The 25,741-nt window shown below is 44.8% G+C and overlaps 1 protein-coding gene across 2 annotated transcripts in view; it reads left to right on the forward strand.

Annotated features, from left to right (window-relative positions):
- LOC126295076 (exosome component 10-like) overlaps positions 1-25,436 on the forward strand; it is a 186,999-nt gene extending 161,563 nt beyond the window's left edge. The window contains exons 16-18 of one of the 2 annotated variants that reach the window (XM_049987321.1): positions 1,854-2,023; positions 15,792-16,079; positions 25,234-25,436. In XM_049987321.1, coding sequence (XP_049843278.1) covers positions 1,854-2,023; positions 15,792-16,079; positions 25,234-25,308 — 533 coding nt within the window. In that variant the 3' untranslated portion in view covers positions 25,309-25,436. The remainder of the gene's footprint in view (positions 1-1,853; positions 2,024-15,791; positions 16,080-25,233) is intronic. The other variant, XM_049987322.1, reaches the window with a different exon arrangement.
- Positions 25,437-25,741: the final 305 nt, after the last annotated feature.

Below are 25,741 nucleotides of genomic sequence, written 5' to 3' on the forward strand. Positions count from 1 at the left end.
TTAGAGCATTTGACTCTTTGAGGACCAGCCTCTTATAAAAATTTCGTGCCCTGAAGAAGACCCCTTTATGCGATTATTTAAAATTTTACTGGAACATTTGCGTGATGTGTCTTAAAGTGTAACACACACAAAAAGACCAATATTATATGTGAAAGCTTAGCTTTTAATGTAGCTTAATAATCTTTAAGATCAGTATTATATGTTAAAGTTTCGCGCTACTTGTAGCTAGATTATGTATGTTGATTTAAACCTTAACTTTTTTCTATTTGTTTGTTCACTCTACTTAACAGTGATATTGCTATTTAGTGACTACATCACGTGTCCTATGCTCTGAATATCTATGTCATTGGTGGCAAGATCATGTGACATGAACTGCGGCTGGTTTACAAAAGCTCATCACAATCTCAATTTCAATGCTTCGGTAGCTAACGTGCTGTGTGTGGTGGAATTCTAGATTATACTTTCGTAATACATAAATATGAAGTATACATGTTGCTGCACATCAAAGATCTTTTCAGAACGTGCTTTTTTTGTGGATTTCATTTTCCAAAGTACCAAGAAGAAGTTCTACGCTGGTGTATAAAACCTTAACCATTCAAAGGATTGATAAGTTTGACAGTTCTGAGGGAAAGTATACTATCACTTAACTTAGAAAAAGTGTGTGTTCACCCAGGGAAAAGTATTTTTAAGCAGAAAATCTGGAAAAAATACAGGAATTTTTTTTTCTTTGTCCTCATATACACCCCGTGTTAGGATAGTAGCTTTAATCACAGTATTTTACATGGTAGGATTATGAAGTTAGCCATAAACAGAGCTTTCCTGTTTTCTGTTAATAGTGACTGAGGAAAGGGAATCAAAATGGCACATTTTCACAGCACAGCTTGACATGTTCTTTCTTGCAGCCAATTTAACAGAAAGTTTTATTGTATACTTCTTATTGGCTTTGCCTGCAAAAGCTGTCTGAGCTCTTCATCAGTCACGCCGACTTGACGATCGTGTAGCTGGCTTGCATCATGTGTACACCAACCAATATTTCAACACCTCACTGGTGACATTTCTTTGAAAGAAAAAAAAAACCACAAACTGGAATCAGTTGAATGTTTGCAATGCACCAAATTGCTACATACTGACAACAGTTTAATCTTGACAGCACACCAAAGATATGATCACCACCAATGACACACTGAAATATCGCTTTCAGTTGTTATTCTTTTTTGAAAAAATATCAGTATGCAATGCAGATTTTTTTAATGAAAATGTGGGACAGCAGAAGGGTCAAACTGAACGTCACGTACAGATCATATCATCACATTTCTTTTATTGAGATTTTCATACAAAAATATCATCCAGATTTCTGATTTTCCAGGAATTTACCAAAAATTTTCTTTCACACAAACCTTGTCCTGACAGTTATGAAGGAACACACACACACACACACACACACACACACACACACACACACACACACACACACACACACAAAACTGCCTAATTGGTCAAGCTGTTCTCAAGTGGTGATATTTCATACATGTGGCCATTGATTTGTGTTTATATACATTAGTTGTAGCCACTCTCACTCATTTATATATGGTGATGGTACAGAAAATTTGGTATCTCTAATGCTTATGAGAAAATACCCGAATTCAGTCAGGTTCTGTACCCCGACAGCAGAAAGACTGACCAGCTGCAGAACGCGAACGAGCACCCACATATGCGTGCCGAGCACGGGCGTGTACCGTTAGCACTCACCTGCTGTTCGCACCAGAGAAAGTGCTGCTCCAGTCGTGTCTGCTGCTGTGTTGGCCTGCCATTACAGAGATGCAGTTGTCTCACGGGAGATCACATTGTTTCAGTAGAGAAGCAGACGGTCATTGCGGACGGAGGTGGTGGAGGTGACACGGGGCGGAGACAGAGGAGTGGAGCCGGTCCGAAGCACCCGAGGGACGGTGGAGGTGACAGAGGAAGTGGAGGCGGAGGTCCACTGGAAGAAGAGCTGCAGCCGACGCCACCGAAGCAGAGAAAGGTGAGAGCGAATGTGTGTGTGTGTGTGTGTGTGTGTGTGTGTGTGTGTGTGTGGGCGCGCGCGCGCGCGCGCGCGCACACACACGGCCGGCTTTCTCAGTCTTGTTGTAGCCATAAAAATCCTACTTGGACTGAATATATTTTCACTTTTGAAGAAATGTGAACAATGTGCAGCACTTCTTCACTGGATTTTCATCATATGAAATTATGTTACTCAGTGAATTTCCAGAATGTGTCAAACTCTTCACCTCAAAGAAGCACTTGCAACCTACTTCCTCAATTATTGGCTGGATGTACGAGGGGGGACCCAAAAGGAACCGGATTGTTGTCATAAAAAAATTATTGATGAACCTTTTTACAAAATTACTTCAGTCATATTCAAAATACTCTCTATTACATGTGATGCACTTGTCAAGTCTCGTTTCTCACTGTTGGAATCATGTCTGCTATCGTTCAAGTTTGATATTGTCCACTGCCCTTTGCGAAGCTGATTTTACCGCCTCCACATCATCATAACGCTCCCCTTTTAACGTTTTTTTTCATTTGTGTAAATAGGAAAAAGTCGCACGGGGCTAGGTCTGGCGAATGCAGAGCATGGGGAACGACAGATCACCTCTGAGATGCCAAACAGTGGGTCACTCGTGAGGCCATGTGTGCTGGAGTGTTGTCGTGATGTAGAAACCAGTCACCTGATCGCCAAAGTTCCGGGCGTTTCCTCCTCACATCCTCTCGCAGACACCTTAAAACATCCAAGTAAAAGTGCTGGTTAACAGTCTGGCCAGGGGGTACGAATTCCCGATGCACAATTCCACGAACATAAGAAAAAGACAATGATCATCATCTTCACATTTGACCACACTTGCCTTGCTTTTTTTGGTCTGGGAGAGTTGGCAGTCCTCCACTAGCTTGACGCTTGCTTGGTTTCTGGGTCATACCCGTAACATCAACTCTCATCCCCTTTAATGACTTTGTTCAAGAAGTTTGGATCACGTGCAATCTCTGTTTTCAAGTCCTGACACACATTCATGCAGATGGTTTTTTGCTCCTGTGTGAGAAGGCGGAGCAAATTTAGCAGCAACATGTCTCATATGCAAATCCTCTCTCAAAATCCGCTGCCACGAGCTCCAATTGATTCCAGTCTCTGCCGAAATTTGGTCGATCGTTTGGCAATGATCCTTGTTGATCTTTTGGCGGACCTTTTCAATGTTCTCCTCATTTTGCGATGATGAAGGGTGTCCAGAACGAGCTTGATCATCAACACACATCTCACCACATTTAAAGCGCCCAAACCACTCCCCCCCTGTGGGTTCGGGGGTAAGAATAGGCCCACGGCATTCCTGCCTGTCGTAAGAGGCGACTAAAAGGAGTCTCAAAGGTTTTGGCCTTGTGAGATGGTCCCCTAACGGGTTTGACCTCCATCCTTCTAAATTTTCCGAAGAGCGAGCCGATTGGGGAAGGGCACCTTACAAGGAGCGATGTGTCCATCATGCATTACCATCTCTAGCCAGGTTTGTCGTCATCGCTTAGCAGTCCCGCTACCATCTCTTGGGCGTGGATTTGTTCTTGGGTGCAGTTTATTGCAGTCTGCTATGCTGTGTCGCTTTATGCGCCAATGACGATATTGGACTACATCACCTGAAATCCAGCACGGTAGCCAGTCCGTTGTGGTGGGGCCGCCATTTACCCTGTTGGTTGTAGCCCTCTGACTACACAGGGATCGCTCTGCTGATGCCAGCGCCGTTAACTCCCCACGGATGCCAAGGAGTAGATGCCTATCTCCTTGGGGCATTGGGACTCCCGGCAATGGCCATCCTGCCAGGTGGTCGTTGCTGAGGCTGGGTGGCGCCCATGGGGAGGGCCCTTGGTCGGAGTAGGTGGCATCAGGGCGGATGACCCGCAATGAAGCGTGGTACATCATCTCTTGCTGGTGGCCAGCCGCCAGCAGTCTCTAAGCGTTCCAGGGCTCAATACAACGCAACTACATATGACCCCAAATCGTTCCTCTCCCTGGCTACACCATGGGAGGAACGAAAGACTAAGGATGCCAGCGAACCATACTCGCCCCGCTACCTGGTGTGTACGAGAGCTGATGGTGAATCCTTTACATCCATGAAGCCTCAGTTCTTCGTCGAGCACTTAGAGGACAAGTTCGGGGAGGTGGAGGGCTTGTCCAAAATGCGCTCGGGCTCGGTTTTGATCAAATCGGCGTCCTCCGCCCAGTCCAGCCGGTTACTCGATTGTAACAAGCTGGGGGATGTTCCGGTTACAATCACGCCCCATAAGAGTCTTAATATGGTCCAGGGCATAATATTCCATCGGGAACTTCTATTGCAGTCCGATAACGAGCTTCGCGCCAATTTAGAGCGGCGAGGTGTTCACTTCGTCCGGCGCGTACATCGTGGTCCAAGGGATAAGCAGGTTGCCACCGGTGCCTTCATCTTGGCCTTCGAGGGTGGTACCTTACCTGAGAAGGTCGAGGTAATGGTCTATCGTTGTGACGTCAAGCCATATATCCCTCCCCCGATGCGGTGCTTTAAGTGCTGGAAGTTCGGGCATATGTCTTCCCGCTGTACTTCCAGCCTCACATGTCGAGATTGTGGACGCCCATCATATCCCAATACTCCATGTGCTCCGCCTCCCATCTGTGTAAACTGCGGAGAGCACCACTCGCCTTGCTCGCCGGACTGCAGGATCTTCCAGAAAGAGCGCAAAATCATGGAGTATAAGACCCTGGACCACCTGACATACACTGAGGCCAGGCGGGAGTTCGAACGCCTCCATCCTGTTCGAATGACTGCCTCTTACGCCGCGGCTACTACTGTTACGGCCCCATTAGCTCTCCCTCAGACTCCCACCTCTCAGAGCCGGAATGCTACACCTGCCCCCTTGATGGTGGGGGGCACTTCACTCCCTGCTGCTCCTGCACTACCTGCCTCAGGAGCAGCAACCCCCCAACCATCGGGGACATCAGTCCCCACTTCTAAGCTGGGGAAGCCTCAAACTTCCCCGGCTCGAATAGCACGGAAAGGGTCCCTTGGGTCCCTTCCTTCCCAGGTTTCCGCCTCTGGGAAGGGTGACGTCAGCCAATGGAAGAAAAGCAGACCAGCGGCTGGTCGCAGGGCTTCCCGCTCCTCCTCCGTCCCGGAGACTGACTCGCTGGAGCCATCCCAGCCAATGAAACCCAAGGACCAGAGAGACAAGACGAAGAAGAAGACCTCTAAGGCCAAGGACCACGCGGTGGCATCCACCCCACTGCTCCCTACAGGCTCTGCGTCCGAGGATAAGGTGGAGATCCGGGCGTCCGCTGAGGACCTGGATCTCGCCGGACCCTCAGACACCATGGAAGCAGATTGTACTGGTCCTCCATCGGTGGCAGCAGGTGACCCAGTGGCGTGATCTGCCTCCTCGGCCCCTTCACGCCTTTTTCGGACATGGACAAAGCGATACTCCAGTGGAACTGGAGCGCTTTTTTCCACCACCTTGCTGAGCTTCGCCAACTCATCAGCAGTCACCCTTTCCTCTGCATTGCCCTACAGGAAACTTGGTTTCCGGCAATGCGGACCCCTGCCCTACGTGGGTATCGGGGTTATTACAAGAACCGGGCAGCTTATGAGAGGGTATCTGGTGGAGTCTGCGTCTACATCCTTAACTCTGTCTACAGCGAATGTGTACCTCTTCACACGCCTTTAGAGGCTGTCGCTGTAAGGATGTGGACGCCTCAGCCTATTACTGTCTGCAGTTTGTATCTTCCGCCAGATGGTGATGTCTTGCGTCATGTGTTGGCTGCATTGATAGCACAACTGCCTCCTCCTTTTGTGTTACTGGGCGACTTTAACGCCCATAACCTCCTGTGGGGTAGCGCCGCGATTACTGGCCGGGGTAGAGATGTCGAGACTCTTCTCTCGCAGCTTGACCTCTGCCTCCTAAACACGGGAGAGCCGACACATTTCAGCGTAGTCCATGGCACATTTTCGGCCATCGACCTTTCTATCTGCAGCCTCGGACTTTCACCATCCATCCCATGGAGTGTCCACGACGACTTATGTGGTAGTGACCATTTCCCCATCTTTCTGTCACTACCACAGCGTCACTCTTCTGAACGCCCCTCCAGATGGGCTCTGAATAAGGCTGATTGGGGCTTGTTCTCCTCTCTTGCCACTATCGCACCTCCTTCCCCTGACACCATTGATGCGGTGGTTCAGTCGGTCACCACCGGCATCGTTTCTGCGGCGGCATCGGCGATTCCCTGTTCATCCGGGTCCCCTCGGCGGAGGACTGTGCCTAGGTGGGCGCCCGAGATCGCAGAGGCGATTAGAGATCGCCGGCGGGCTCTTCAACGCCATAACCGGCACCCGTCCTTGGGGAACCTCATCGTTTTTAAACAGCTCCGTGCCCGTGCCCGACGCCTTATTCGCCAACGGAAGCAGGAGTGCTGGGAACGGTATGTTTCCACCATTGGCGTCCATACCTCTGCATCGCAGGTTTGGGCTAAGATTAGGCGACTCCATGGCTATCGGCCGCCTGTCTCTGTCCCTGGGCTTTCGCTGAATGGAGTGGTGTGTACTGACTCCGACACGATTGCGGACTGGTTAGCAGCGCATTTTGCTCAGTGTTCCGCATCTACGAATTACCCACTGGCCTTCCGCTCCCGGCAAGAGCGGTTGGAAAGTTGGAGGCTTTCCTTTCACACGCGCCACGCGGAGTCGTACAACGCTCCTTTCAGCGACTGGGAATTCCAGAGTGCTTGCCCTGATACGGCTCCTGGGCCAGACCGCATCCACAGCCAGATGCTGAAACACCTCTCTGTGAATTGCCAGTGACGCCTCCTAGATGTTTTCAACCGCATCTGGGTTGAGGGTGTGTTCCCGTCTCAATGGCGAGAAAGCATCATCCTCCCCGTGTTGAAACCTGGCAAGAACCCGCTGGAGGTGGACAGCTACCGCCCCATAAGCCTCACCAACGTTCTTTGCAAGTTGCTAGAACGTATGGTGAGCTGGAGGTTGAGTTGGCTCCTCGAGTCTCGAGGCCTTCTGGCTCCGTCTCAGGGTGGGTTCCGTAAAGGCCGCTCTGCCGTCGATAATCTGGTCTCCCTAGAGTCTGCCGTCCGTACAGCCTTTGCACGCCGCCAACATCTGGTTGCCGTCTTCTTCGACATGCGGAAGGCGTACGATACGACTTGGCGATATCACATCCTGGCCACACTTCATGGGTGGGGTCTTAGGGGCCCGCTCCCGATTTTTATTCAGAATTTTCTGTCGTCTCGTTCCTTCCGCGTGCAAGATGCTGCGTCCCATAGTTCCTCCCGGGTCCAGGAGCACGGGGTCCCACAGGGGTCTGTCCTCAGTGTCTCCCTGTTTTTAATTGCGATCAATGGGCTCGCTGAGGCGGTGGGATCGTCCGTTGCAGCTTCGTTGTATGCAGACGACTTCTGCCTCTACTACAGCTCCGCTGGCAGTGCAGTTGCTGAGCGCCAGCTGCAGGGCGCTATCCGCAAGGCGCAGTCGTGGGCTGTAGCGCACGGCTTCCAGTTTTCGGCCGCTAAGACCTGCGTTATGCATTTCTGCCGGCGTCGCACGGTTCACCCTGAGCCACGCCTTTACCTTGACGGTGAACCTCTTGCTGTGGTAGAGACGCATCGGTTCTTGGGACTGGTATTTGATGCCCGGTTGACTTGGCTGCCTCATCTTAGGCAGCTTAAACAAACATGCTGGCGGCATTTAAACGCTCTCCGTTGCCTTAGCCACACCGGATGGGGTGCCGATCGGTCCACCCTTCTCCGGCTGTATCAAGCGCTGATCCAGTCCCACCTTGATTATGGGTGTGTGGCTTATGGTTCGGCATCGCCATCAGCGTTGCAATTGCTGGATCCCATCCATCACTGCGGGATTCGACTCGCCACAGGAGCATTTCGGACAAGCCCTGTTGACAGCTTACTTGTGGAGGCTGGTGTTCCTCTGTTGCGGATCCGGCGCGACCGACTTCTGGCCGCTTATGCTGCCCACGTTTGTAGCTTGCCAGGGCATCCCAACTACCGTCTCCTGTTCCCGCACTCGATCGTCCATCTTCCAGACAGGCGGCCCCGGTCAGGGTGTACGATCGCGGTTCACATCCGGGCTCTACTGTGTGGGATTGAGTTTTTTCCTCTCCCGCCTGTTTTCCGGGCCAATCTCCGTCTGCCCCCTTGGTGTGTGCGCCGACCATGCATTCGGCTGGATTTGGCACAGGGTCCGAAAGACTCGGTCCCTCCTCCGGCCCTCCGCCGCCGCTTTGTTTCTCTCCTTGCCGAGTTTCCCGGATCTGCCGTGGCCTATACCGACGGTTCGATGGTCTCTGGTCGCACTGGTTACGCTCTTACTCTAGAGGATCATTGTGAGCAACGGTCGCTGGCACCCGGGAACAGTGTATACACTGCCGAGTTGGTTGCCATCTATCGCGCCCTAGAGTATATCCGCTCCCGCTCAGGTGAGTCCTTTGTCATCTGTAGTGACTCCCTGAGTGGTTTACGAGCTCTTGACCAGTGCTTTCCTCGTTCCCGTCTGGTGATGGCCATCCACGAGTCGCTTCATGCTCTTGCCCGTTGCGGCCGCTCCGTGGTCTTTGTTTGGACCCCAGGTCATGTCGGCATCCCAGGCAATGAGCGGGTTGACACGCTGGCTAAACAGGCAGTGAGTTCACCGGCTCTGGAACTCGGCCTTATGGAGTGTGATCTCCTGTCGCTTTTGCGCCAGAAAGTGCTTGGTGCCTGGGGTGACGAGTGGCGCACCCTGCCCATGCCCAACAAACTTCGGGCGGTGAAGGAGACGACCGGTGTGAGGCGCTCCTCCATGCGGGCCTCTCGGAAGGACTCTGTCGTCCTCTGCCGGCTGCGCGTTGGCCACACGTGGCTGACGCACGGCCATTTGTTGCGCCGGGAGACCCACCGCTATGTCGCTGCGGGGCAGCTCTGACGGTGGGCCACATTTTGGTGGACTGCCCGCTTTTAACAGGACTCAGGCAGACGTTTGCGCTGCCTGATACCCTCCCTGCCCTTTTATGTGATGACGTTGCTATGGCGGACCTCGTGTTGAGTTTTATTCGGGCAGGGGGTTTTTATCGTATGATTTGAGTGTTTGCCCTTTTATTTCCTGTATTGACTTGGGCCTTTGGCCTGTGGTTTTAAACTGTGGGTTTTAATGTCATTTGGTGGTTGACTTTTCCTTATTTTCATGGTCGGCCAGCCACCTTCACACTCGGTGTGATTTTAGTTCCGTTTGTCTGGTCTTTGTCTGTCTTTCTTGTATTGTGTCGTCCCTTGTCTCAGTTCTCCGTTTTTATCAACTGACAGTTTTTATTTCGTGTTATTTTATCGTGGAACAAGGGACCGATGACCTTAGCAGTCTGGTCCCTTCAATCCCACACCCAACCAACCAACCAAACCACTCGAAAACCTGTGTTGGGCTCATAGCGTCCTCTTGGAAAGCTTTCTGAAGCATTTGGGGTGTCTTCGTTGCAGTTTTTTTTTAGCAGAAAACTAAATTTCACATGTGCTCTTTGTTCTTTTAAAGTTGCCATAACGACTTAGCAGAGGTAACACACCAACAGTCAGAGAAACACAATACCACACTTGCACGCTCAGCTCTACACTGACACTGTCTGCACAGCTCTTTCATGAAGGTCTCTACTAACACCATCTAGTGTAGAACACTGCACTACGGCTACGAGTGGCAGCGCCCTCGGAGTCCGGTTTCTTCTGGGTCCCCCCTCGTATTTCAGTCTCTGTCTTCTTCTACAGTTTTTATCTTCTACAGCTCCCCTGAATACCGTGGAAGTTATTTCCTGATGTCTTAATTGATCTCTTACCATCCTGCCCCTTCTTCTTGTCAGTGTTTTATATACTCATTTCATCACCGACTCTACAGATCAGCTCGTCATTTCTTACCTTATCAGTCCACCTAATTTTCAACATTCTTCTGTAGCACATTTCAAGTGCTCAGATTCTCTTCTGTCCTGGATTTCTCACAGTCCATCTCACTGCCATACAATACTGTGCTCCAAACATACACTCCCAGAAATTTCTTCTTTGTGCTACTTCCCATTACTTTCACCTTTCTTCGATTCACTCTCAGTCGATATTCTGTACTCATTAGACTACTGTAATTATTCTTCACTTTCACTGAGGATAGCAATGTCATCAGTGAATCTTATATTCTATTCCTTCAAATGTAGTTCCACTCTTACATTTAGGAAGTGTAAAAAGTGTGGCTAAGCTAGAAGAAAAAAGTCGTTACACTAGGATAAAGTTAACACATTTCAGAGTTGTGAACTTAGTTTTGCTTAAGACACATTAAAAATATAAACTAATGCCTGCTGAGTTAAACAAAGTCTTTGATGTACACATAGGACCATTTGAAATCCAGGTAAATTCACAACCAAATGGATGCAAGTTAGTTTATCCTAACTCAAGGAAATTGTTTGCATCTAGAAACTTCAGAGCATTATATCTGGAACGCAGAATATACAAACATCAAAAAAAAAAAGTTTTGCATAATCCCAGTTCCCAGAACTCCTGAAGACAGATGGTGACTGTGGATATTCTATGACAGACACAGTCCATTTGACTGTTCAGAGATGTCACTAAACCCACCCAAAGATGTAAACAGCATTGCATGAGTTGTGCCTATTAGATGGAGTGGATCCGACAGGCAGTCAGTTCCAGTCATTCCACCAGGAAGGAGGTACACGGCTCGTGTTGTCTGTAGTTCAACCGAGTCTAGACGGTCAATACCGCGGTTCGATCGCATCCGCATTGTTACTTTGTGCCAGGAACAGCTCTCAAAAGGCGTCTCCAAGTGAACCAAAGTAGTGATGTTTGGACATGGAGGAGATACAGAGAGACAGGAACAGTCAATGAGATGCCTTGTTCAGGCCGCCCGAGGGCCACTGCTGCAGTGGATGACTGCTGCCTACGGATTATGGCTCGGAGAAACACTGACAGCAGTGCCACCACATTGAATAATGCTTTTTGTGCAGCCACAGGACGTCGTGTTAGATGTAACTGTATGCAATAGGCTGCATGATGCACAACTTCACTCCCGATATCCATGGCGAGTTCCATCTTTGCAACCACAACACCGCGCAGCGCAGTACAGATGGACTCAACAACATTCTGAATGGACCGCTCAGAATTGGCATCATGTTCTCTTCACCAATGAGTGTTGCATATGCCTTCAACCATACATATTTCTGATGCAGTCTGGTCAGGTTGAACACCTTAGATACACAGTCCAGCGAGTGCAGCAAGGTGGAGGTTCCCTGATGTTTTGGGGTGGCATTATGTGGGGCCGACGTACGCCGCTGGCGGCCATGTAAGGCGCCGTAACAGCTGTACGAAACGTGAATGCCATCCTCCGACCGATAGTGCAAACAAATCGGCAGCATATTGGCGAGGCATTCGTCTTCATCTGCGACAATTCGAGCCCCCATCATGCACATCTTGTGAATGACTTCCTTCAGGATAAAAACATTGCTTAACTAGAGTGGTCTATCAAACATGCCTGGGATATATTGAAAAGGGCTGTTTATGGACGACGTGACCCACCAGACACACTGAGGGATCTATGCTGAATCGCCGTTGAGGAGTGGGACAATCTGGGCCAACAGTGCTTTGATGAACTTGTTGATAGTATGCCACGACGAATACAGGCATGCATCAATGTAAGAGGACGTGCTACTGGATATTAGAAGTACCAGTGTGTACAACAAACTGGACCTCCACCTCTGAATGTCTCGCTGTATGGTGGTAAAACATGCAATGTGTCGTTTTCATGAGCAATAAAAAGGGTGGAAGTGATGTTTATGTTGATCGCTATTCCAATTTTCTGTATAGGTTCTGGAACTCTCGGTACCTAGGTGATGCAAAACTTTTTTTGATGTGTGTATATAAATGTGTGATAGGGCTTGCAACATTGTATTCATTTCTTTTTTGAAGCCTACGACTATTACAATGTCATCAGCAAATCTGATACAATGCGTTCTTTGACCATTGGCTTTTATTTCCTTTACCTTCTAATTCATGGTCAGCATAGCTTCATCAGTGAACACATTAAATAGATACAGAGGTGGGGGAAGCGCTTGTAGAAAAACTTTTCCTAACCCTTATCTCTTCTTCTTTCTTACTGGTGTTCATCATTAACCCTTTGACTTATATAGCTGGCTCACAGCGGTCACAAGTTTCAAGTCTGTTATGAAATGGCCATCTTTGAGACGAGCTGAGCAAAGCTGAAGCTTCTTCTTAGTCTTTTATTCTTCTCTGTTGAGAGATGGCACGATGTGCTGTATACAGTTGGGAAGCTAAGAAATCTGTGTGTGTAGTGGTGTAGAACAACTTGATTTCTTTCAATATTTTGCGAATTATGAGCAATCATTTTCAGGTTTTGTTAGCTTTATCCCCCTCTCCCAGTGCCCCATTTCCATCTTGGAAACACTCTCCAGAAATTGTGTAGTGTGTGCAAAGCAAAAAAGGAGAAGTGATTCACAGTATGAATTGAGAACTGTCCAGCGGCATAGCACGTCTGTGTTTCTTTGGGTATACCACACCAGCAAAAACTTCTAAAACAGTATTATTTTCGCTCGTCCTCACTTCAATATGTAGTAAGTAGGATTTATAAAGAATTCCTATCAGAAAACTTGTATAATTTTGAGAAAAGTGTGTAAGACAAAATGTGATGATTTCTATAGTCTTAAATGGTAAATATAGGCGTGACTGGGTGGAAAACTATTAGTAAGTCAGTGGGATAATTTCAACTACCACAGTTGCATTCTACGTGGATTATCCATAAGATCTTTAACAGAGTGATTTTCCATTGCCTTTTCAATTCTATACTGCCGACTGTGATACATCACTTCATTCATATTTAGCTGCAATTTCTCACCCCGGTGACAAAAGAGTGCCCTGTCTTCAGTTTAGTTGTCCACCTTGAGAAGAGGCTGTTGGCGATATTTAGAATACGAGAACTAAGGAGTGGAGGCAGCTATTCACCTTTGCCCCTGATTAGGTATACTGTGAGTTGTAAGAATGGAAAAGGCAGTTAAATCTGTGAAACGATATATTAAAAACAGAGAGAAATGCATATGGAGTGTGCAGTGAATTTTTTCAAGAAAGCTGAACTAATAAATTTGTTGCATTATGACTTGATGAAGACATTACTGGGTTTGAAGAACTACGTCAGTGTCTACAGTGGATGGAGAAGCACAGGCAGGTTTTTCTATCAAATTAAGCCAAAGGTAGAGCACATTAAATGCAAGAAGGTCTTGCTGTGTTTAGTCTGCCAATCTTACACCCATTTAACACAAAACTGCAGCATATAGAGGAGAGCTGTACTGGGCACAACAGTGAGCAGGGATATTATGGGCAACTGCTTGTGGTTTTAGAATCCAAACGAGTCAGAAGGGTAGCTGATTCCCTGCTGTAAAGTTTTGTGTTTGTTCTCCAATTTTTTATAATTGTATAGAAGAATTGTTTACTTACTTACACCGCATTTCCCTGATATGGAATACAGAAACTGGGGGAGATAAGTGCAACAGCATATTCAGGAGTCCCTAAATGTGGAATGGGTGGTACGCATACTGTGGTTTCCAGTCGTTGGTGATATTGGAACAACTTTATCACGTGCCAGATTACTGTATTTTCTCGAATCTAAGCCGCACTTTTTTTTCCGGTTTTTGTAATAAAAAACCGCCTGCGACTTAGAATCGAGTGCAAAGCAAGCTGAAGTTCTGAAAAATGTTGGTGGGTGCCACCACAACTAACTTCTGCTGTCGAATATATGTAGCACTACACAGGCATGCTTTTTAGGCACAAAGATAAATACTGGTGCCAAAACATCTGCGTCATTAAAAAAAAAATTGGAAGTCGAACTTTTTTCTCCTCCCCGGGTTTCGACCAGTGCATTTTCATATATTATCCAACGAAGTAATTAGAAATTCCATATTGTTCATCTTCAGATGTAGCAACATTTCAATGTGCTATGAAAATCCGACTGGCAAGACTGTTTGGGATGTTTGTCAATATGGCCAACTCTACGTTCTGAATTTTTTCCTACCTGTTAGAAGGGATGGTTGCTAATAGGAACTTTTATGAATTGTGAATCACATGCAGTATTCTCTTCACCATTAAGAGTAATAGAATATAAACATTTTGCCATGTGTTGTTTTGTGTTTGCTGCTATCTCATGTTTGGTGCTATCTCATTTAAATCCAGCCTGCCTAATAAACTTAGAAACTAGAGTGAGACAACAGCAAACGCGGAAGAATATACATATCATGTCATGTTTGCATTCGTATTATTCTTATGCCTAATAGTGATGGTCAGAAATGAAGCACGGCAATTGAGTAGATTTTTAAATCTAAGATTTCTCTAATTTCTGTGCAGAATGTAATGTACTAAAGAGGCGCCTGCAAAGATTTTCAATCCGAGAAAATTTTTCATTAAACTCACATTCAGAACACCTTCTATCATACGCAGCCTATTATTTGGTTCTTGTTGATCATTATCAAAGAAAGCAGCAGTGTAAGTAACAACAAATAGCAGTCTCTTGCCATTGTTTTGCTAATGAGATGATTCTCTCTCTCTCTCTCTCTCTCTCTCTCTCTCTCTCTCTCTCTCTCTCTCTCTCTCTTTTTAATTGTAAGCGGCGGTAGCACGCACAAAAGCAAGCCATGCCGCAAGCGGTGACAGATTGTAAACATGTACTATCAGAATGCGACAAACAATGCATGACACAGTATAGTAATGCATTTTCAGCTTAGGATGACGTAAACACCTTTAACAAAGAAAACGGCGCTTATCAGATCAAAGAAAAATAAGCACTCAATTCAAACCAGATGAAGCACGTGAAAAAGGAAGGGTACGCGTATAAATATGGACAGAGCGCCTGATGCTTAGCAACGGCTACCTGGTAAAGCTTAACCGCTAAGCTTACGACTCGAACCAAACTACTGTAGCTGTATCGTCATTCATTCGACCTCAATTGTCTCTCATATCACAACAGACCGACTTTGTTTCGATTTGGAGGTGCAGCCTAAAACTTTTCTCCCCCCTTGAATTTTGAGTCTCAAATTTCAGGTGCGGCTTAGATTCGGGAAACTTTTTTTTTTTTCCTTTATTTCAAGTCTAATTTTTCAGGTGCGCCTTAGATTCGAGTGTGGCTTAGATTCGAGTAAATGCGGTATATTTATCGAGAGAGCAGTGTTACGTTCACAGCTTTGCACTTGGTTTTATGTCTGGTTAAAAATGGAAAGTGACGCGGACCTTGATCAAGTGTGACTTCCAAGCATGACAAGCAACTGTACGGTATATGTTACATTGCATTTAGGAACTTTTGGGTAATTGAACATGTATCAATAATTACAGGTTTCTGTAGTTGTATATATTCATTTGGATGTAGCTGTATTGTGTTGATGCACTGGTGGATATTGCGTGGTATGACTCCTGTAGTTGATAGTACAATTGGTATAATGTCAACTTTATCCTGATGCGACATGTCCTTGACTTCCTCAGCCAGTTGTATGTATTTTTCAATTTTTTCTCCTGTATATTTGTTGTATTGGATATTATTATTATTATTATTATTATTATTATTATTATTATTATTATTATTATTATTATTACAGTGACTTATTTTATGAAGCATAATGTTGCACTGCTTATATTAATCTGCACTGATTCGTCACAGGAGGCAGCTCTGAGAGACCACATTCAAAACTCGACATTCTCTTGCTGTTCTCAACAGTTGCAGCATCAGCAGCAGCAGCCACAGCCGATTCGCAGGCAGTGGGGCGACACGGCAGAAACTGCGGGTCCAGCCGGCAGCAGAGGACACGGCCAGAGCCGAGGCCGCGGGAGCGGCAGGGGGCGGGGAGGCGGGCGTGGGTCGGGGGCTCCCGGACCGTCAGAGGTCAGGAGTGGGGCGGCGTTCCGACCCTTCGACTACAGCCAGGTGGACTACCAGAGCCGCTTCAAGGGCGGCAGCAAGAGTGCAGGCGTCGCGAAGGACGGGGCCAACTCGAAGAGAGCCAAGGTGAGTGTGCCGTCGTTCCTGGCAGCCGAGTGGGGATGTCGAGTACGGAGGTCGGGGTCGCAGTCTTACTGTCTGCCTCCGCTGCTCCAGTTAGGGTAGCCAGCCCCTAAGCCAAATCTGCGCTGTGCGAGTCACATTATGGTGTGTGGTGGAGGGCTGTTTCTTCACCTCTGTCATTCCCCCCCTTTCCTCTTCCATTTACAAATGGCGCACTGGAAGAACAATTGTCAGTAAGCCCCTGCATGAGCTGCAATCTTGCTCATTTTAACTCCCTGGTATCTTTGCAGTATGTACTTACAAGGGAACCTCCCCATCGCACTCCCTTCAGATTTAGTTATAAGTTGGCACAGTGGATAGGCCTTGAAAAACTGGACACAGATCAATCGAGAAAACAGGAAGAAGTTGTGTGGAACTATGAAAAAAATAAGCAAAATGTACAAACTGAGTGGTCCATGTGCAAGATAGGCAACATCAAGGATAGTGCGAGCTCAGGAGCACCGTGGTCCCGTGGTTAGCGTGAGCAGCTGCGAAACAAGAGGTCCTTGGTTCAAGTCTTCCCTCGAGTGAAAAGTTTACTTTCTTTATTTTCGCAAAGTTATGATCTGCCCGTTCGTTCATTGACGTCTCTGTTCACTTTAATAAGTTTAGTGTCTTGTTTTTTGCGATCGCACCGCAAAACCGTTCCATTAGTAGACGAAAGGACATGCCTTTCCAATGAGAACTGAAAACATTTGATCACAAGTTCGTAGGTCAACCGATTCCAACACAGGAAAACACGTCTGATATATTCTATACAACACTGGTGATGGCAATGTGTCATATGACAGGAATTTGTTGTCGACCCACCTAACTTGTACACTTGACGAATGGGTAAAAATGTTCTTCTACCTTGCCCGATTTAGGTTTTCTTGTGGATGTGAGAATTACACCCAAAAAGGTGATGAAACATAAGAGTTTATCACATAAAGTGCAACAAATGAATGCAACAGTTTCACAGTTGCACGGTTTTCCCTGTGCTCTGTCAAAACATATGTTTTTAACGTTTTCAAATTTTTCCGTGTGTAGACTGTCAAATCAATGCATATGTCCAAGCAAATCTGAACATGTCCTGGAATTTTGGAGAGCGAAGTTGGTTATGTGTGAGTGCCTAAACTTTGATAATTGTCTGAAAACAAAAAATTAAACTTTTCACTCGAGGGAAGACTTGAACCATTGACCTCTCGTCCCGCAGCTGCTCACGCTAACCACGGGACCAAGGCGCTCCCGAGCTTGATGTTGCCTATCTTGTGCATGGACTACTCAGTTTGTATATTTTGCTTGTTTTTTTCATAGTTCCACACAACTTTTTCCTGTTTTCTCGATTAATCTGTGTTCAATTTTTCAAGGCCTATCCACTGTGCCAAATTATAAGTAAATCTGAAGGGTGTGCGATGGGGAGGTTCCCTTGTTAGGAGGAAGCGGCAATCAGTTGACTCTCCCAGGAACGTACGCTCTCAGCATTGTAACAGTAAAGCACACTGTGATGCTCATTGTCTCTCTGCCACAGAAGCTGGATGAGCAGATCTCTCACACTTTCTTGCTTACTAAAAGAGCCTGTGAGAAATGCACTGCTCTTCTTTGTATTTATTTTCACATTCGATCCTGTCGGGTACAGATCCTTGACTGACTAGCAGTGTTTGACTGTTGATCAAACTGGGATTTTCTTAGCTAACTCCTTCGCGCGTGGACTACGTCTCCTGACGCTTCTTCAAATAAATCTCAGTCCGCCATCTGTCTTACTACGATTTGTGTTATGTAGTCATTCGACTTTATATCAGTCCAAACACACAATCTTAGATACGAGGTGTCCAAGAAATGTTGCAACGTACTTCTAGAACAAGTGGGGCACTTCAAAAGCTTGAGAATTGTGCAGGAACTTGTGGCCTCAAACAGCATCACCTGCCACTGGGCAGTGCTGCACGATGGAGTACTGAGCAAAACACGAAGGTTTCCTCATTTGAGCGTAAGCCAGAATGTGAGTAGTGTGGTATGTTATACAAATGGAAAGCTTGCAGGTGTGTACCTGATGTATGGAGTAGCTGAGTGCATTGTTTGAGCTACTGGATGCATATATTGAGGGTGCTTCACAGACAGGCATCAACCACACCATAGTTTGTTTGCACGTGTGCATCTAAATTTGCACAGCTGCAGCTCGTTGAGAAGTGACAGGGGTAGTGGAGGCAGGCCATGATCGGCATGTTCGGTTGCTACGGAAGAAACTCCATCTGGTTGACCACAATCGAACAACTCTTGTGGCCACCAAATTCTGCGTCTGCTTTGTCGGCTCACTGCTGTGTCGCAGTACCACCCATCAGCTATTGAGAGCGCATCTGGTGTCGCCGTTCTGACGTGTGGTCTCTGTAGGCGCCCCCCGGTGGTCCCGGTCGCCTACGGTGGACTGGATGGCCGATCGGTGACCTCTCCATTTGTCAGGATGCTAGGAAATTTAGAAACGCCAAAGAAACATTATTTATTCATAACAATTTTATTCCTGCCGAATACAATGTGGCTTGGTGATATCAAGGACCTTCCCTGAGTCCTCACTGACTCGTAGTGATGACACCAGATCCGGGCCACGCAGTCTTGCTAGCGCAGCGCCACGTGCTGTGACATAGTGGAGGAATGCCCTTACTTCGGCCGCACATGGCTGGCGGCGCCCGGCCGGCTTGGTGGCGGACAACAGGCCACTGCACATAGGAGGCTCCGGGTGGGAGTCCCGGCGCTGTCGGCACGAGAGGCGTTCTCATAGTGCGGAGTGTACTCTATCCCACCCCATCTTCTTCCCTGTTCCTCCTGGTGGCTCGTCTGCAGTGGACGGGCAGAAAGGGCTGCAGTCCCCCAGCGTCGTCGGCTCACGCGGTTGTGGCGGCAGATGCACGGGGCCTAGGCCCCGCACGATCTTGACGACAGCTCACTGATGGGTCGGCATTGATGGCGAGCGACTCTGCCACAATGTCTGCTAATCCTGGGTTGATGATTGACAGCGGCAGCAGAGAGGACCAGAGCTGGTACTGTCCCCTCACGTCTGCTGCTGGATGGGCGGCCCTTACTGCAACATCTCCTTAATAAAGATTAACATGTCGATCACCAAGCTAAGCGCTACCTAGCAACCCAGTACACATCTAACTGCAAGTCTAACTGCGAGTGCCTTGTTGCTATCAAAGCTGGCATATTTAAAGGAAGCATGAGCGACGTCCTGACGTCATGTTCGTTTGTAATGAACGCATTCGTTCCACTTATACTGCTGATTCATCTGTCGTACTCGCCCCTTAAGTGCTCTTGCGACAGAGTTACGTGTTGTTGCGGCAGACTTACGTGAAGTTATGAAAAGAAATGCAGTACAGCTGACGCTATACCTCTGTCTTGCACTCTACGAAAGTCTCCGTCTAACACAAAACCAGAGTGCTAAGCAATTCTCTCTCGCCTGTTGTGTGTAACCAGGCCATTGCCCCTGCATGATGACACATTCCGATGCATGTGCAATCCTCTTAGGTCTTGTCTAACCTACTGCCTCTGGCTCTCGGCATAGGCAACAAAAATTTGACAATATTCCACGTTTCCAACTCTTCACTATTCTGCGACACTACATATCTCATGTTTAGAATCCTAGATGTACCGATCTGTAAATCAGACATGATTGTGAACTACTCCTCTGGCAGTGCCACCTGCTTCTGCAATGAGCTGCCTTGCATTCTGCATACAATTTGGTGCCCTACCTGTCTTGTTTAGTATGAAGCTGAAGCACTTCCTCCTGTCATCCTTGGGATGTTCCACATCAAATCGACACAGTTTTAGTACGAATTTCAAGTCACCACCTCAGATTTCGATGAAACTCAGAAGAGATGTAGCCTACAAATAAATCAAGAAAATACTCAATTTTATTAAAATATGATGACCCTTTTTTAAAATATGGCAATCTGAAGTTGTCAGAAATTACCAAAAATGGTTCACTGCCTTAATTTCAAATTCTTCTGGCAACTCTCCTAATAAGCTAAAATGATGGGAGAGGTGCCATATTGCAGCATTTTCCATAAGCTTTCCTATGCTCTACAATACAGTATGGATTGAGCAGCAGTTTATTTTAAAAAAATTATATCCAACTCTTCACATTATTGCTAACTAATTCCCTAAGTGTAAAACTGTTGTTGTTGTCCTCAATCTGAAGACTCATTTGATGCAGCATTCCTTGCTACCCTCTCCGTGTAAGCCTCTTCATGTCTGAATAACTACTGCAACTTACATCTTTCTGAATCTGCTTAGTGTATTCATCTTTTGGCCTCCCTCTATGATTTTTACCCCCCACACTTCCCTCCAATACTAAATGGGGTGATCCCTTGATGTCTCAGAATCTCTCTCTCTCTGCCTTCTCTCTCTCTCTCTCTCTCTCTCTCTCTCTCTCTCTCTCTCTCTCTCTCTCTCTTTGTCATAATTTCCTTGCCTCCCCAATTCTTTTCAGTACCTCCTCGTTAGTTACATGATCGACCCATCTATTATTCAGTATTATTCTGTAGCAACACACTTCGAAAGCCTCTATTCTCTTTTTGCTGAAACTGTTTATCGTCCATATTTCACTTTCATACATGGCTACACTCTGAACACACATCTTTAGAAAAGACTTCCTAACATTTCAATCTATATTTGATGTTAACAAATCTCTAATCTTCAGAAATGCTTTCCTTGCCTTCCCATCTACATTTTATATCCTCTTTACTTTGACCATCATCAGTTACTTTGCTGCGCAAGTAGTAGAACTCATCGGCTGTTTTAAGTGTCTCATCTTCTAATCTAATCCCCTCAGCATCACCTGATTTAGTTTGACTTCATTCCATTATCCTCATTTTGCTTTTGTTGATGTTCCTCTTATATTCTGCTTTCAAGACACTGTCCACTTCATTCAGCTGCTCTTCCAAGTCCTTTGCTGTCTCTGACAGAATTACGATGGCATCGGCAAATCTCGAAAGTTTTTATTTCTTCTCCCTGAACTTTAATTCCTACTCCAAAATTTCCTTTTGTTTCCTTTACTGCTTGCTCAATGTACAGATTAAATAACCAAGGATCGGCTACAGCCCTGGCTCATTCCCTCCTTAACCACTGCTTCCCTTTCATGCCCGTCGACTCGTATCCTTGCTGTCTGGTTTCTGTACAAGCTGTAAATAGCATTTTGCTTCCTGTATTTTACCCCTGCTACCTTCAGAACTTCAGAGAGACTATTTCAGTCAGCACTGTCGAAAGCTTTTCGTAAGTCCACAAATGCTATAAATGTGGGTTTGCCCTTTGTTAATCTACTTCCTAAGATAAGTCGTAGGGTCAGTATTGCCTTGCATGTTCCTACATTTCTCTGGAATCCAATCTGATCTTCCCCATGGTCGGCTTCTACCAGTTCTTACATTCTTCTGTAAAGAATTCGTGTTAATATTTTGCAACCGTGACTTATTAAACTGATAATTTTGTAATTTTCACTCCTGTCAACACCTGGTTTCTTTGGTTTTCTACATTATTCTTGAAGTTTGAGGGTACCTCACCTCTCTCGTACATCTTGCCAGATGGAAGAATTTTGTCTCGGCTGACTCTCCCAAGGCTCTCAAAGGTTTACACCTTTATAGAATTTCAAAGATATATATAAAAAGTGAGATTTTTGCAAAAATTTATAAACTAAATTGGAAACATACACAACTTACCCATAAATAAATATCCATCTTTTCATAATTTTTTTAATGTTTGAAATGTAACTAGTGATTATGATAGGTCATTATTTTATTGGAACTACTAAAAATATATTTTTTAATAATCTTATAGGCATAATTATTAAAAGTTAGGAGTATATGTAAAAAGTATGAATCGGGATGAAAAATCTGATTTTTTAATTCTAGCTATTCATGATAGATATTGCTAAGCTCAGTATGTTACCCAAAGGAGACTTGGGCTTTTACAAACACTCTTTAGCAAAAGTGCTGTGCAATCCAGAATCAATACACTATATGATGAGAAACTAGTTCTTGCCCAGGATGCAACCAAATATAAAGTGCACTTCAAAATGCATTTGATGATAATATAGTTGAAAACAACACTTTTTGAGTGGGTTTCAGTAGATAGATGTAACTTAAAACTATACAGAGGGCCTCATCTGAGTTTGTCGAGTTATTTTCGGAAAAATTTACCACATTTATACTCCGTGATTTTCTAGCTGGGCAGCAAAGCTCTTTTGTAAATCAAGTGAAAGAAAACTTGAATGAGGATGAATGTGTTGTTACATCTTACTTATGTGAGAATTACACTTTTGTCATTTTAGATGAGGTCCAGAGTTGTCATTAGTTACGTGGTGACGTAGCAGTATTCCTGTTTGTAGTGTATTACAAGGGTAATTCAATTTTTAAAAACAAAAATTCAGACTGATATACTGAAGATATACTACCTTTCGGATGGCAGTGCAGTGCAGTACCCAAATAAAAAGAATTTTGTAAGCTTATGTTCCCACAAAAAAGATTTTGGCACCAAAACAAAATGGCCTTTTTGCCTCTGCTAATGGAAAATGACCTTGCGACCATGTTGGCTGCACTGTTAAGAGATTAGCAACAAAAGGAAGTCTGCAGAATTCGTATGAACCAAATTCTTATTCCACAGCTACTTTTTGATTGGGCAGTTTCAGCACAAGATGAGTATATTGAAACTGAAAGATTTTTAGAAGAGCTCATAAGTCTGCGTGTTACCGTCAAAGGGACAAGAGACTCCACACTTCTGTACGTGTAGCATGGAGTACATCAAAAATATTCTTCAGATACAACATAATATACTGTTTAAAGTCAAAATCTCCAGAAAAACTGTCTCTGAGAGATTTTTGTGAATACATTACTGCCATCTACGACAAGAAATGATGGCTAGGTAACAATTAAATAAAAGAGAAAAGCCTTGATAAAATTAAAGCTACTTATCTTCTCCGAGCTAGCCCATCACACTCTTATGCATATCCTACACACCGAGCGTGGTGGCGCAGTGATTAGCACACTGGACTCGCGTTCGGAAGGACTACGGTTCAATCCCACATCTGGCCATCGTGATTCAGATTTTCCGTGATTCCCTAGATCACTTCAGGCAAATGCCGGGATAGTTCCTTTGAAAGGGCTTGGCTGATTTCTTTCTCCCTCCTTCCCTAATCCGAGCTTGTGCTCTGTCTCTAATGACCTCGTTGTCGACGGGATGTTAAACACTAATCTCCTCCATATCCTACAAAACCTGATACTCAATGGGTATCTGTAAATGATGTTCTTTGTAAAGTAAATACAATGACACAAGCAGGAAGAATATGTCAAAATCCTGGGGGTAATAACGTAAAAACAAATGATGTTTCTACAAAAAAAGTGAATTGTTAATAGGCGCACTGTTTGTAATATGTTTCACAAGTGATGTTGGAAATAATAGACAACGATAAATTTGAATGTGTGCATACATATATATTAAGTATAAAATTATGATTATTTCCACTTAAATCTATAAATTTTACAGAAGTCTCGTTTTTAAGTACTTTTGAAATTTTATAAAGATATGAACCTGTGGCAGTCCCATTTTCATACTCAGAGAATCGGTTAGAAATAATGTAAAGTATCTTAACATAATTTTTTGAAAAATTTTGATGATTTGCTTTTTCCAAAATTAGAAATCTAAATTTGAAGAACAATTTTCAGTTCAAAACCATGTTGTGTTGTGTATCATATGAAAGCCTGTGGAAAATGCTACAAAATGACACCTCTTCCTTTTATTTTAGAATAATTAGTAGAGTTCCTACAACAGTTTGAAATTGTGGGAGTGTTTTTTTGCAACTTCACATTGCCATATTTTCATAATGGATCAACATATTTTAATAAAATTGGGTACTTCTCTTAATCTGTATGTAGACAACATATCTGCCAAGTTTTATCAAAATCTCAGATGGAGAATGACATGCAATTCCCTCATAACTTTTCCCTAAAATACTTGACATAGAAAGCCAGTTCCCTCATGTCAGACTCTGAAGCAAATCCTCCCAGTCACATTGCTTGTCTTTGATCACTTCCCCCTATTGTTCCCATTCTCTCATGTCCATGACTGCCAATGCTCTCAATATAAATGTAGCGGGCTGTGATCTTTGTCACTCTGTTTGTGATACCCTGATATAAAGTATGCTTTTCTTACAATACATATAATACTGTTTGCAATATTTATTTCATAATGCTTTCCAATCATTTGATACCATATTAGATGAAAAAAAAACCTTCTATATTTGCATTGTAATGAATGTGATATGAATTAATAACCACCTATTGTATTTTTATTTGTTTTAATAACATATATAACCTATGTATTAATTATTTAACTGGTGTCCGGTACTTGCTTGTAGACAGGAATCTGATAGAAAATATAATGAAATAACGTACATTGTTACAGTCACAGTTGTCTTGTCAAATAATAAATTAGAACCGTGTAAAGCACCTCTGTTTTTGCAGTTATGTTTCTGAATATTAATTTATGTATTATTAGTGCATGTTAGGTGGTTAAGTGGCACATTTTTCTTTTCTTTTTTAATTTTTCATTTTCTGTGTATGTTGTTTTGATTTCCCCCTCACAAAAGAATACTGACAGGTGCTAGGCAGTATTCATGAATGCTATTTAGTTACTATTAGTCTCACAGTAAAGAATACTTATTTTTATTATTTTCTTTTACTGTCTGATATGACTAATGTGAATATAAGCATCCAAATTTGCTTATTACAAGTGTTGCCCAATAAGTTAGTTTCCCTTGTTTTATTTCTCTGTAAAATGAACTGTACACGTCTTGTGAGTGCTGGTGAGTTTGACCAGTATACGATGAAAATATACACATTGGCTTACAATACTTACCACAGTACCTTGTCAGTGTGCTGCCAGTTAGCGTGAAGTTTTTATAAAATAGGGAAAACTTACTTACTGAACATCCCTCATATATCTTCTGTCAGATTACTGTTCAAGAGCTACTCCCAAACGCAAGTCAAATAGTAAATAATTTGTATGTTGTTTAAAGGTGTTGTTACTAAAAAATATCATTTACAGAGCACGTGGAAACTGAATAGCATTGTGAATACAAAATGTGGTGTTTACATTGCAGGGCAAGAAAGGGAAAGCCATGTTTGCCGGCAAGATGAACCAGAAGAGCATCACGTTCGCCAAGAAGCTGCTCTGAGTCTGGGGCGACTGACGTGTGCAGACTCTGTACAGACTGTAACGAGGAAGCATTTATCCATTGTTGTATTGATGTGTTTTTTTTTAATAAAAGTTTGGAGGAAAATTAACTTTTCCTCTCAAAAGTGAGTGCTCTGTGAACTTATTTATTCACTGGTTCAGCTGTGACGTGGAACACAGTGCTGAAAATTCCTTGGAGGGGGGGGGGGGGGGGGGGGGGACCTATGGTAAACAGAAATAGTGGCGGCGGCGGCGGCGGCGGCGGCGGTGGTGGTGGTGGTGGTGGTGGTGGCGGTGGTGGCAGTGGTGGTGGTAACTGCTGCTGCTGTTGTTGTTGTTTTTGCTCAAATTGAGGTAAATTTTGTGAGGATAGTGGACGTGTCATGATAATTCATATATTCAGACATTTACATACTTACAGCTCTACTTTGACA

This window comes from Schistocerca gregaria, chromosome 11 (assembly GCF_023897955.1).
Source record: "Schistocerca gregaria isolate iqSchGreg1 chromosome 11, iqSchGreg1.2, whole genome shotgun sequence".
In the NCBI taxonomy this organism is placed as follows: domain Eukaryota; kingdom Metazoa; phylum Arthropoda; class Insecta; order Orthoptera; family Acrididae; genus Schistocerca; species Schistocerca gregaria.